Consider the following 13909-nt stretch of genomic DNA (forward strand, 5'->3'; position numbering starts at 1 on the left):
CCAACCGGTCCCTTACTGATAGATACTTGGGTTGTTACAGGTGATGCTGCAATGAGCTGTGGCTTTGTGATATGACAAGAAATATGTGTATTTATGTCTTCCTTCTGGTTCCTAGCACATAATTCCTAAGACCCTTGTAATTTCCTGAGTGGTAGGTGACAGGAGCATCTTTTATTATAGTATTTGGTCTTTGTCCTGGGTTCCTGACACAAGAGCTTCTAAAACCCTTTTAATTTCCTGAGTGATAGGAGTGAGGGGAGTGTCTTTTGCTATTCATAATAAGCCTCTTTCACTCATATTTGAATTTATGCTAATGAGGTGACTCTTGGTTGGGCCCTTAGAGAGCTTAAGGATGAGGGCTTGTTGCCAGAGGAATCCCCCCTGTGATCAGAAGGTTGGAATTTTCAACCCTACCACCCAACTTTAGGAGAGGGAAGAGGAGCTGCGTATTGAGCTAATTACCAATGGTCAATGATTTGATCAATCATGCCTATATCATGGGACCTTTATAAAATCCTCTGTTTTAATTAAAAATTGTGCAGGGAAATATACACAAAATGTTATGATAAATCACAGAGAAAAAAATGTGACAATGAGTGTGTATATGTCCATGTATGACTGAAAAATTGTACTGAACACTGGAATTTGACACAACATTGTAAAATGATTATGAATCAATAAAAATGTAAAAAAAATTGTGACCCATTGTTTCAGGGGATTGCAAAAGGCCTGGCAGAATTATTTTAGACGTTGAAATGTCAATACAAGGTGCTCCCACAAAGTTAAGTCTCTCTACAGTTAGGCAAGATATCTTTTAAAAAAATAAATGGAGTCATTTGCGGAGAATATAAGAAGTTGTTGCTGCCTCACTTTTGGTTTGCTTCTGCCTGGAAATAAGATGTAGAGCAGAAAAGGTAGGGAAAAATTCACATATTTGGACAGGTCTAGAGTAATGATCTGTGATGACAAGATTTGCTCATGAATGCATTACAGGAAGGAAAAGGGCTTCTCTCCTAGAAGGTGTAACACTGTAAAAATAGAACTGCATTCCATCTAGATCAAAATCCCATTACAAATATAGCAAATTACCATGACTTCAGCCAGAGGACGTAACAGGAGATGATGCTGTTGGGTTAAATTAGTGGACTTGTGCGTGATTAGCAGTTGAAACCATCCCCTTCGTCTGCAGGGAGCCTCACTACTTGAAGTGTGCTCAGTCTGTTGGGTAATATGATTTTTCTGTTATTTTCACCTAATGAGAGATACCTGGAGCCAGACAACTCTTGGGTTTTGTTTTGTTGTTGTTTTTTTTTTTTTGAGTCATTTGAGAGGAAGTAAAATAAGCATCGTTTTTATTTTAGTCCCTGCAAAGTAAAATTAAGAAGATTCTTCAGTTCCATCTTCCAATGAGCAGGAAAAAGTGAGCATGAAGTGATCTCTTAGGGACTCAAGTTATACGCAAGGAAAGAGGCAGGATCCTGCTTTGGTCTCTTTAGGAGGCAGGAGCCCGAGGTTCTTTTTTTTTTTTTTTTTAACATTTTTTATTGATTTATAATCATTTTACAATGTTGTGTCAAATTCCAGTGTTCAGCACAATTCTTCAGTCATTCATGGACATATACACACTCATTGTCACATTTTTTCTCTGTGATTTATCATAACATTTTGTGTATATTTCCCTGTGCTATACAGTGTAATCTTGTTTATCTATTCTACAATTTTGAAATCCCAGTCTATCCCTTCCCACCCTCTACCCCCCTGGTAACCACAAGTCTGTATTCTCTGTCCATGAGTCTTTAGATTCCACATATGAGCGATCTCATATGGTATTTTTCTTTCTCTTTCTGGCTTACTTCACTTAGAATGACATTCTCCAGGAGCATCCATGTTGCTGCAAATGGCGTTATGTTGTCGGTTTTTATGGCTGAGTAGTATTCCATTGTATAAATATACCACCTCTTCTTTATCCAGTCACCTATTGATGGACATTTAGGCTGTTTCCATGTTTTGGCTATTGTAAATAGTGCTGCTATGAACATTGGAGTGCTGCTATGAACATCCTGAAGTAGATTTTCTTCTGGATACAAGCCCAGGAGTGGGATTCCTGGGTCATATGGTAAGTCTATTCCTAGTCTTTTGAGGAATCTCCACACTGTTTTCCATAGTGGCTGCACCAAACTGCATTCCCACCAGCAGTGTAGGAGGGTTCCCCTTTCTCCACAGCCTCTCCAGCATCTGTCATTTGTGGATTTTTGAATGACGGCCATTCTGACTGGTGTGAGGTGATACCTCATTGTAGTTTTGATTTGCATTTCTCTGATAATTAGTGATATTGAGCATTTTTTCATGTGCTTTTTGATCATTTGTATGTCTTTCTTGGAGAATTGCTTGTTTAGGTCTTCTGCCCATTTTTGGATTGGGTTGTTTATTTTTTTCTTATTGAGTCGTATGAGCTGCTTATATATTTTGGAGATCAAGCCTTTGTCGGTTTCACTTGCAAAAATTTTCTCCCATTCCGTAGGTTTTCTTCTTGTTTTTTTCTGGTTTCCTTTGCTGTGCAGAAGCTTGTAAGTTTCATTAGGTCCCATTTGTTTATTCTTGCTTTTATTTCTTCTAGGAGAAAATTTTTGAAATGTATGTCAGATAATGTTTTGCTTATGTTTTCCTCTAGGAGGTTTATTGTATCTTGTCTTATGTTTAAGTCTTTAATCCATTTTGAGTTGATTTTTGTATATGGTGTAACGGTGTGTTCTAGCTTCATTGTTTTACATGCTGCTGTCCAGTTTTCCCAACACCATTTGCTGAAGAGACTGTCTTTATTCCATTGTATATTCTTGCCTCCTTTGTCGAAGATTAGTTGACCAAAGGTTTGTGGGTTCATTTCTGGAGGAGCCCGAGGTTCTAATCCTAACTGTCTCACTGACAAGTTGTGTCTTTGATGTCTGTCAAAACCCCCCCTGGGTCTCAGTTCCCTTGTCTATAATACAAAAGGATTGCTCTAAATCGGTCTTTCCCCAGTTGTGTTTGTTAGAACACTAATGTTCCATAAAGCAGCTGTTTTCTAGGGGGTATCAGAGCCCAAGGGTGGTGAGGAGAGCCTCCACCTGGCGGGATGGGGGCATAGCATGGAGAGTCAGAACTTGAGCATGAAGAGGAGGAGGACATCCTTAAGGAGAATGAGATGGTAGCAGACATGGGAGATGCTCACATACAGGGGATTGAGCAAATTAGTGACTATGTTAAGGATATTGAAAGCTGGATTTCTCAGAAGGCTAATTACAAGTATGAAAAGGGAGAAAACTAGCATAAATTCATGGTTTTCAACACAGGAATTTACATATACCCACATACATGGACACATATATACATACGCCTGTATATGTTCTCATATATTCCCCAGCTCTGTCTACTGAGATAACTTGAAAACATTGATGCCCCCAAAAGCAATGGGTACACATATTCCCTGGGTTTTGGCTTCTAAATACCATTTTCCATTAAAAGGAAACAGGGATCCTTGGAGAAATGGTTGATTACAGGGCTGGAGCAGGAAAATTTTTAGATGACCCTTGAATATTTTGTACCAGAAAGCAAGAATGTTCTCAAAAATTGAGGACAAGAAGGACACAAAAAAGCCTGTTTCCACAGTTTGATCATCAAATTAGCTGCTGGTTAATTTGACAGCAACAGATTATAACCCAGTGAATAACATAGGATAGCAACAGATAAACCTTTTTAACAACAGAGGAAACCATGAGTCCATATAGATAACAATCGATAAAGGACTAACTTGAAAGTTTGACGAGGAACGGGAAATCTACGTAGCTTTAAAGCATCTCCCCACAAAATATTAACTTAGAAAGGGGAAAAGAGTAACTTTCCAGTGGAGAAGTTTGACAGGCACCACCTTCATCGAGTGATCAAGGTGACCATCAGCAGTAAAGGGGTCGATGAAATGCAGTGTGACAGACAAAACATCCCTTCTGCGACAGTCCTGTCCAAATTGCATAATCTGAATCCAACCATGAGGAAACATCAGACAAAGCCAAACTGAGGGACAGTCCACGAGATAACCAGCTTGTAATCCTCAAAATTGTCCAGCTCCTGAAAGTGAAGGCAGGATTGAGGCACTGTGCCGAACTGAATGGGATGAAAATGAAATATGTCATTCTGAGCTAGATCCCCTGGGACAGTTGGGACAATCGGAGAAACCTGGATGGAGTCTGAGTTCTGCTAGTATCCCTATATGAATGCTAATTTCCTGATTTTGGTGGCTGCATTGTGGTTACAGAGGAGGGTGTCCTCGCTTGTGGAGGAAATCCACACTCAAGCACCTGGGAGGTGATGGGATATCATGTCAACTTACTCTCAAATGGTTTCGAGGAAAAAGTACTTTGTTCTAGTCTCTTGTCTCTCAGCAATTTTTTGATTGTTAAAAAAAAAATCTATCACGAGAGAAAAATCAGCACGGCTGGATCTGTCCCCTGGAACCAACTACAAACTCGTAATTTTTGTGTGTGTGGTAAGGCAGTGGCGGGGAGGGTATTCTTTCAGAATTAGTTTATTCAGATCCAGAGAACGGGAAATGTCATAAATAAATGCTAGGAAAAAAAAAAAAAGACATGTCACTTTCACATTTGAAAGTGAAAGGAGGAAGTACAACTTGGAACAATCACTAGAAACACAAATATATATATATATTCTGCTCTTTATTAAATAATTTTTTTAAAACATCCATTGTGAGTCATCAGTATATTCAACTATTATTTTCCTTTGTACATGTTTTTTTTGCAATGAACTGTCCTGGTAAAAGCATTATCTATCAGGTCAACTCTTGTGATTTAGTAAGGAAATCCTAAGAAAATGGAATCTTTGGGCCTCCCTTGAACTAACACTTGGCTCCTGGGGCGTGAATCTTGGGGCGTTCGTGCTCATCTGGCTCATTCGTTGTTTTGCAGCACTCTTCCCTGACAGTGAATGTGCTGGTTACATCTTCTTAAAAGTCTGTCTTGAAAGTAAGCTCCTAGGATTAGAGACCTTCTTTAGGTCCTTTTCACCCCTAAGTTCTTTATTTGGAGACCAAAAAGAAAGACTAAAACAATTTTTCTTTTTTTTTTTTTACGAAGTAGTTCCATTAGAGTCCAGCATGTAAAATCTCCTGTTTCCTTTACAGTAAGATGCTAGCTGGTCACACTGACCCCGATCCAAAAGCTTAGTAGAATCCTCCTGCTCTGAAGAAGTGTCAGGCATAATAGATTCTTTCTTTTCTTTTCTTTTCTTTTATCTACAAAGCTTTATGTCCATGGTTGGGTCCTCAATTGTCACTCTGAGTCCGGGGCAGATGAGCATCGGAGGACACCATCTTGCATTGCACTCAGAAGTACGCTTTTCACTTTAAGGCAGTTATGCTCCTCCCCACAGGCTGCTCCACTCAGGTGATGATGAGACTGCCCTGAAATCGTATTTTCTGTTGCAGGGAGCACTACACGATGCTCTCTGGTATATGAGTGTGCTCTCCTTGTAATGTTGAAGGTTGTGTCTTTTCCTTCCTCTTTGTTTTTGCTTCTGAGTACAACTGTGTGATGTAGTTCATGCAGCTCTTGGAGTGAGAAGCTGGAAGAAAGACACATTGAACGTGAACATTTAGTTTGAACAATGTTGCACCTACTTATTTGAAACACACTGATGCACATGCTATAGGTGAGTCCAAATGTTAATGTCTTAAAAAATTGAATCTGAAGTTCACTGATGCGTATACATGGTCTTGAATGCACTGTTATAGTCTACTTTTTAAAAAGTCTTTTCAGGTAAACAATATGCTCATAAACCTAAAATTATATATATATATATGTGTGTGTGTGCGCGCGCACACACACACATACATATATACACATACGTACATACACACACATCTCTGCTATAAAATGATGTATGTTTCTGGACCAAAAAAGCCACATTGCCTTTAACATAATTTCATAACAGAAGTAATGGGGCTGATGGGAAAAAGAGTGTCAGGGTGGCCCTCCGAAAGCCCACACAGCTCTGTATGTGGAGTCTGGAGATGACTCCAGAAGGAACCTTTCAAATGAGCAAAAACAAGAGTTGAAATGCTGGGTTTGAGGATGCTGAGGGAAGGAAGATGGAAGTGGAGGTCAGAGCCCAGGAGAAAGTGCAGCCCCCGATGGCCACGACAAGCCCCCCTCATGGGGCTGGGGGAGTGGGGGCTCTTTCTGGGGAGTGAGTCCTCTACAGGTGCTCATTTTAAACTTTCTTAAAGGTGAATTGCACGGGCTTCTGCTTGTTCAGCAGTGGACCTGAGGGCTTTTTCTTTTCCTGCTAAGGTTATATGTCTACTCCCACTGTTCTGTTCCCCTTGCCTGGGAGAATGGGCACAGGAAACACCCTGACTTCCACATTATGCTGACGTCCTCCTCCTCCCTGCCAGTCGTAGGGGAAGACTGATGCTATAGAGACGCACGGGAGGCAATACAACGGCCTGTGCGCAGCTGACACACATTTTCCCCTCCCACCCCCAGTTCTCGCACAGGCCGCTCACTCGTGTCCCTCTTCCTGCTACTACAGCTCTTCTTTCTTTCCACTTCACACCCTGCTAGGTCAAAACAAAAAAGGCAGAGGTGTTGTAAAGGACATGCTTCCTACAAAACCTCAGTCAAACCAATAGAAACTAGTGGCAAAGCTCACTGCATTTTCTTGCAGCTTTTGGCGGATGGAATAAGTTCATTTGCATGGAGGCAATGATGGTTGGAAGGTATAAGATTCTTGCTTTGCTATATACTCTTAGCTTCTGTCTACTGGATCCTTGTCAAGAATACACACACACACACAGAGTCTCCTTTTAGACTCTTTTCATATTTTGCTTGAGGAGTTATGATGAAGTCATCCAGAAGACCTGAAACATTTCTGCTTTAATTAGCCTTCTATTCATTTATTTAATACAAATGTATCAAACACCCTATTTGTGCCAAGCCCTGTGTGAGGATCTAGGGGTTCACATAAAGTAGATCCAGTGACTCCCCACCTGGAGGTATATTGTGGGACCTAAATTAACACACCAAAAATGACAGTCTGGTGTGGGACAGGCTTCCCTGGTAAAGGTGTACATAGGACACTGTGGCGCAAAGAGAGAGGGATGGTATAGGGGTGTGCCTGTGTGACAGTGAGGACACAGGGATGGCTTCCCGAAGGGGCATACCTTCAACGATGGGAACTTAACTGCTATTTTTTGTTTTTTCAAGATGTATTTCCTTAAGTTCTGCAAGATGATTTAGGTGATTTGACTTTTTTAGTGCTAAAATTCAAGCTTTGATTTTGACCCTCCCGATTCAAGGCAAATTAACATAAAATAATTAACATATTAATGAACCTCATTTTTCGGATCTTGGGTCACACAGTTGACTTACTTTGGCCATTTTTCTCTTGGGATGATGTTTCTTCATTATTTGACCTCGATCTGTAACTTTCTAGAGTATGTTCTGAAATTTCATTTTCTGCAAGAAGAGAAAATTGTTATTCAATTTCTGGTGCCACAGATATCTATTATTCAGAAAATTACGTTTGAATGAGATCATACCTGTTTTTATACAACAGTAAGCTTATCATCACTCCCCTCAAAACCTCATGTCCTCATTCGTTCAACAAATCGTTTTTTATTCTTTACTGTGATTCCTGCAGGCACTGTGCCAGGCAGTATTAGAACTGTGGAAGTCAAATGACCGCAGGTTTGAATCAAGTATTGTCTTTTGGGAGGAAACCATTCCAGTACTGCGGGGGCAAATCATCAATGGGAGATTTTGAAACAGTACTATGGCATTTGCCTTTTGTGCAGGGACAGCTAGAAACCCAGCCTCTGGATCTAGGTCTATTTATGATAAAAATGTAGTCCATCTGAATATCTAGAGAGATGGAAATTAAACTAGGAGAAGTGGTACTTTGAAGAGGGTCAGATCCATTCAAAGATGTAGTATTTTGCCGTAGGATATAATGAGTTCTCTGTCATTGGAGGTGTTTGAGCCATATGCGGTCAAATCAGTGATGTCCCAGAGCACTGTAATACGAGTCACACGTCATTTAAAACTTTCTAGTTGCCTAGAATTTTCTAGTTTGCCTTTATGCTCAAAATGTAAAAAGAAGCAGGTAAAATTAATATGTTTTATTTAACTAGTTGATTCAATATATTACCATTAGACATATTCTTGTGTGTGTGTGTGTGTGTGCTGCATCTTCAAAATTGGGTGTATGTTTTATTCTTACAGCACATCTCCAGAGTGACTAGCCAGAGTTCTTGTGCCAGCTAGCTGTATTGTGGCTACCGTATTGACGGCACAGGTCTAGATAACCACTCAGAATTAAAGAGGGTTTAATCCTGGCGCACATTTATGGTGTGAATAGAGCAGGTGGTTATTCTGGATAACTTCTAAGGTCCCTTCCAGGTCTGATATGTGTTGAGTTTGTGTATTTGAATAGGTCATCTTCCATGCTAGTTCAGTAATTTTGTTTTCATTTCCAATGATAACCTTTAAATCAGAATGCTTAGGAAAAATTACTAACATATTATGGTGGACGGAGGCTGGGTGCATTTCTTTCAGAGTTAAAATGAACCTAAAACAGTCTATTATATTCAACCTGTGATTGACCGTTCCTAGGATAGGAACTCCTTGAGGGGAAGGACTTGCTCTGACTTGTTGACAGATGTGTCCCCAGAACCTGGAAGAGCTCCTGCTACACAGTAGGTGCTCAGTGAATGCTTAATGAATGAATGAATGAATGAACGGGTTCTCTATTTAGTATCCTTTTATAAACAGAAGCTTCTACAATTGAATGCCTATTCCTGGAGCTACTCTAGTGTCTCTTGGTCACGTACACTGGACAATGCAGTCCGTGGAGATTCACATCCGTGTTTACTGCAAAACAAACAGTTGCTTATTTGAATGACAACAGTTACCATGTGGATGGCACAGCATCGAACGGAACAAAAAGCTTTAGCTGACAGAATTTCCCTTTTTGTTGGCCAGTGGTTTCCGCATCTTACAGCCTCCGTCAGGCTCTCTGCCCACTCACCTTTTTTCCATACCACGTGTGCTTTCCGAAGCTTCATGATGAAGAGCTGGACGATGATGAAGAGGATGAAGATGAGGAAGGAAACGAGGGTCAGGAGCAGGACGCCACTCTTCTTCCTGGTCAGTCCCGCATACTGACGGTTCGCTTCTATAAGGACAATGGAAGGACGTTAGACAGTTTGAGGGTGTTTTTTTTTTTTTTCTGGTCACTAAGGAATAGATACAATATTTTCAAAATAGAGTGGAGCTAAGATGAAGGGATGAAGGAGAGCTTTACCCTGAAGGCAAAGAGATTTGCATTATTTGTTTTCTGAAAGCAAGCAAACAGGGATACAAACAAGCAAAGCAATTTTGTGGGGTGACTCGGAAAAGGTTTTTAAGTTACATAGGAATCGAACTAGTTATTTTTCATTTTTAGAGAAAACATGTGGGAATGTTGACTTAAATTATAGCCAGGGGATTCAGATAAGCTGTAAGGAATGAGGTTTTGTTTGTTTGTTTGTTGTTGGTTTTAGCAAAGTGTAGTTAAGTAGCAAGACAGGTTGTTAAGGAGCTTGGAAAACTAGTCAAATAAAATGAAATTTCACTAATCTTGGCTCAGTTAAATGAGGTCCTACATAAAGGCATTGGGAGATAAACCAGATGAGCTCTTAAAGAACTTTCTCTGATTCTGTGGGCTCTAGTTTTGCTAAATGTCTTTTGTGGCCCTCTCATCTCTACCAGCAAGCAATTAAGAGTGTCAGCTACGTGTAGAGCATCAGCTTGGAGATGCATAAGACACAGTCCCTATGATTTAGGGAGTAGTTCTCTCTATATGCAAATAAACAAACAAACAAAAAACCCAGAAGAACAGAAGTGAGTTATCTATGCTGAATTCTGGGCCCACCTGTGTTAGTGTAATGTGTTCAGGGATTCAGAGGCAGGAGTGGTCCCTGAGTTGGTCAGGAAAGTTTTCGGTGAGGATGCTGGCCTTGAAGGAGGGATAAGGAGAGGGGTGACGAGGATTGCCTTTCATCAGGGGCAGTTCGGGTCAACAAGGCCATGGCAATCAGAATGGGATGATGTTTTCAGAGAAGGGTGTGTATTCTGATCAGGACTTTACAGAGACAGGACTGCAGAGGTAGGCGGTAGAGGGCACCTTACAAAGGGCTTAAGGCTCGTGCCGTGTTGTAGACTGTCAGAAGTCATAGAGGTTTTCTGAGTGTAGGTGTGAAGAGTGCAAAGGGCTGTTTTGATAGTAGGGTGCTAAAAATGGACAAGAGGAGAAATGAAAGTTACAGTACTTCACGCAGGAGATGATGAGGGTCTGGATCAGGGAGGTACCAGTGACAGTGGACAAAATACCTAAAAGAGAAGACTCAGAAGTCCTTGGAAACCTACTGATTTCATATATATGTGTGTGTCCACACACACACACACACACACAAACACACACACGAGGAAGTATAATGCTGAGGTTTTGGGCCTGGGAGATGCTTTGGACAAGCTGATTTTGTGCGAAAAGGTGCTATTCAGTTTTTAGCCATATTGGGTTTGAGATGGCTGAAAATTCAGCCAGAGGTATGTGGGAAATGGAATAAAACAGGAACTAATGCTCAGGAGAATGTTTTGGAAATACAGATATGGAAGCCTGCCTGGTGGCAACAGAAGCAGTCATGGGAATGAGGAAACTCTTTACGAATTAAGGAAATAACCAAGGATGACAAGTAAAATCAAATCTACACTGAAGTAGTCCGAGGAGGAAGGGAAGTTAGCTGGTGGTTAGTAAAAAGCAACAGGACCAGGCAGAGTCCGTCAAGGAAGCGAGGGAGACAGCTAAGTCAAGGAACAAGGCCGTGATTAACCAATAGAAAGGTCAAGAAAAAAAAAATAAAGATGGAAAAGAGCTATTGGACGCATTGATTAAGAGGTTAAAATGTCAAGTGATTATTCTAAATAAATAAGTGGAAACTCACCAGTGGCCAAGTGAGAGACTTGAGTGATTTGTTCTTCCTCCTCCTTGTCAATCTCTGACGTACTAGAAATTTCCATTACTGCAGCTAGGGTGAAAGGAGGACATATTCAAATGACGATGTATGTGTTGTGTAGTGTGTCTATGTCACAGAGTCATCCCAACATGGCAAGGCAGCTTTGGAAACCAAATTAAGTGATCATTATTAAAAAAAACTACTGACTTCCTCCAAAAATAGTTGCCAATGATCAGGGTCACTTTATTTTTTTTTTTGTTTAAGGTGAATGTTTATTGAAGATTTGCTCTGTGCGAGGCCTTAACCCGACCATTTGGTATATGTTATTTCTTACCACAGCTCTGAGCAAACAGAGGTTTGGAGAAGTTAAGTAAATTGTCTATAAAGTCTTAGAGCAAGTAAGTGGCAGAGCCAGTACGGAAACTCAAAACCCAGAATTTGAACCAGTATTTTATACTTCCTTCCTGGATCAGGCCTACCTATTCATTGAGGCAGTTTTAGGATGCTTCAGGATAGCAACCGAATGCTGATGAGTGGCATCCCAAGCCTGCTGGACCAGAAAACCTATAGCCTGAAATGCACAAAACGAGGATTTTCTATGTTGAAAACAGGCTCAGTTGTCATTCAAACCTATGCTTTCTTCCCCCTTAGAAGTGGGATGCACTCTGGTGATGTTGCTAGGTAAGGGAAATTATAAAAGTAAGAGATCTCTTTTCCTGATTTTGTCTTCCCTATTTGACTGATTTTATCTTCCCTATTTTCTGGGTGTTTTTTTGGTAGTTTTTTTTTTTTCTTCCTTCTCTGCAGTCTCTTGGTTTTTAGCCCATTGCACAGCGCCACCATGTGGACCCCGAGGGGAATGAAACCATTCTTCTATTGAAAATGGGTATTACTAACAGTAAGAAAATCATAGGAATTGACAGCTGAAAAGAATTTAGAAACCATATTTCTTAACTCTTATGTCATATATGAAAAAGCAGAGCAGAAAATTGAGTTATTCGGTAGTGGTGTAAGCCAATTTAAGGACAACTAGATTCTAAACACGTTTAAAAATATTGGATTTTTAAAGCAAGTGATGTGGCTGTTACACTTCATATTTTCAATTTCCATTGCCCTTCAGAAATAGTATGTCTGTATGGTACAGGTGTGTTTACCAGGGTTTAAAAAACCTAAACATTTACTTTTAATTCAAAATAATTCAAGTTATTTTGAAAATGTGATCTGATTCTCAGCACCAGGAACATGATAATGATATGAAAGCACTTATCCAATCATCTGACATCTTTATAGAGACACTATTTGAAATAGGAAGAGGACACGTTGGAATTTATGCCTTTCTAAATGAGGCTGTCTTGCTCAAAAGCACTGTAACAACTGCATTCATTCATTCATTCATTCATACTGCATTTTGTGAGTACCTGCTATTGTCAGATACTATGCTAGGTAAAAATACAAAGATAAGTTAAATATATAATCATTGTCCACAGATAACCATCTAGTGATTCACTATCTAAAAAACCCTGGAATTATAATTCACGTTTTCTAAATTCTTCTGCATTTATAGCTCAATCCTGTCATCAAATCTATCTGAGTTCTTAACAACTAGGTAACTGGTGAGCCTTCAAGGGTGATTTTGTTATTCAGTGTCAACTCCAAATCTCCAGGTCCTGCTTTTTTGTTCTTTGTTGTTACCAAGTGTGTGTGCGTGTGTGTGTGTGTGTGTGTGTGCGTGTGTGTGTGGGTTTGGTCTGTTCTAGATGGGAACAACAAAGAAATAAGTTTCCCATAAATGAATTTAACCTTGCCTTTTACCAGAGAGGAAGTCAAATGTCACCATCGTGTGTGTGTGCGTGTGCCTGTGTGTGTGAGTGGGTGGGGGGAGCTTCCAAGGCATTAGTTGCCCTGAAGCCCAGCCCACTACGTGAATTCTGATATGGTGCTTCTCAGGCCACCATAAAGCTGAAGCCAATCAGAGGGCATCCTATATTGTCTTATTATAAGTTAAAAGAAAGCATAGTCTTAAACCTTAGACTTTGAAAATTAACCTTCCCAAAGAGGCATGATTTTTTCCTCCACTTTTAATGTTGCCGACACTTACCGGTACTAGCAGACTGCTGAGGGTCTGGAGAGGACAGAGAGCTCATCTCCGGGGCATCTGAAGCTGTCTCTTGATCAGTAACTAGAAAAGGGGAAAAACAAAAGTCTGCAACTACAGAGAGCAGTCTTACCCACATTGTGCTCAGTAAAGTAGGATGCAGTAGGTGTTTGGCTGCTACCTGCTTGTGGAGGTTTTGCAGAAAGCTCAGAACCATATGTTCCACAGCTCTTGCTCTGGTTTTCGAATCTGTATCCCGCTGACTGCCCATCTGCTGAGCTGCCTGGCTTAGAAGCCCAGCATGCCGGACCTCCGGGGAGGGGCGCGCGTGGCAGGAATGGCCAGAGACTACTGCCTGTCTCTGTCTGTATCCATCTACCTGCCAGTCCCTCTGTCCATCTGCCCATTCACATATCTACCTGCCTACTTACTAGGTGACTTTGGAGTCAGCCTCATACTGGATTGAATCCCAGTGTTGCTACTTGCTTATGGCTGAGTGAGTTTGGACAGGGTGCTAATCTCTCATATGCTTGGGGTTTTTTTCTTACGTGTAACATTTACCTCTTGGAGGTTTTCTTTTCCTTTCCTTTTTTTTTTTTTTTTGGGAGGGGGAGAACAAATGATTTCGTTCATGTAACTTTACTTGTTTTGAACGACACCTGGCTATTTATTAAGCAAAATGCTTACTAAATGTTATTGTATAATATAAAGCAGTGTTTAGAAATATTTCCAGAGGTTCAGCTTAGCATCGATTTGACCAGTCAATGAACAGG

The 13909-nt window shown here is 40.5% G+C and overlaps 1 protein-coding gene across 1 annotated transcript in view; it reads right to left on the reverse strand.

Moving 5' to 3' along the window:
• Positions 1 to 4742: 4742 nt before the first annotated feature.
• The window catches only part of CRTAM (cytotoxic and regulatory T cell molecule), a 29330-nt gene continuing 20163 nt past the window's right edge, over positions 4743 to 13909 (reverse strand). Inside the window, exons 7-11 of the mRNA XM_015244075.3 lie at positions 13140 to 13220; positions 11030 to 11113; positions 9076 to 9222; positions 7419 to 7505; positions 4743 to 5610 (exon numbers count right to left, since the gene is read on the reverse strand). Coding sequence (XP_015099561.2) covers positions 5480 to 5610; positions 7419 to 7505; positions 9076 to 9222; positions 11030 to 11113; positions 13140 to 13220 — 530 coding nt within the window. The 3' untranslated portion in view covers positions 4743 to 5479. The remainder of the gene's footprint in view (positions 5611 to 7418; positions 7506 to 9075; positions 9223 to 11029; positions 11114 to 13139; positions 13221 to 13909) is intronic.

Source organism: Vicugna pacos, chromosome 33 (assembly GCF_048564905.1).
Source record: "Vicugna pacos chromosome 33, VicPac4, whole genome shotgun sequence".
NCBI classification, from domain to species: Eukaryota; Metazoa; Chordata; class Mammalia; order Artiodactyla; family Camelidae; genus Vicugna; species Vicugna pacos.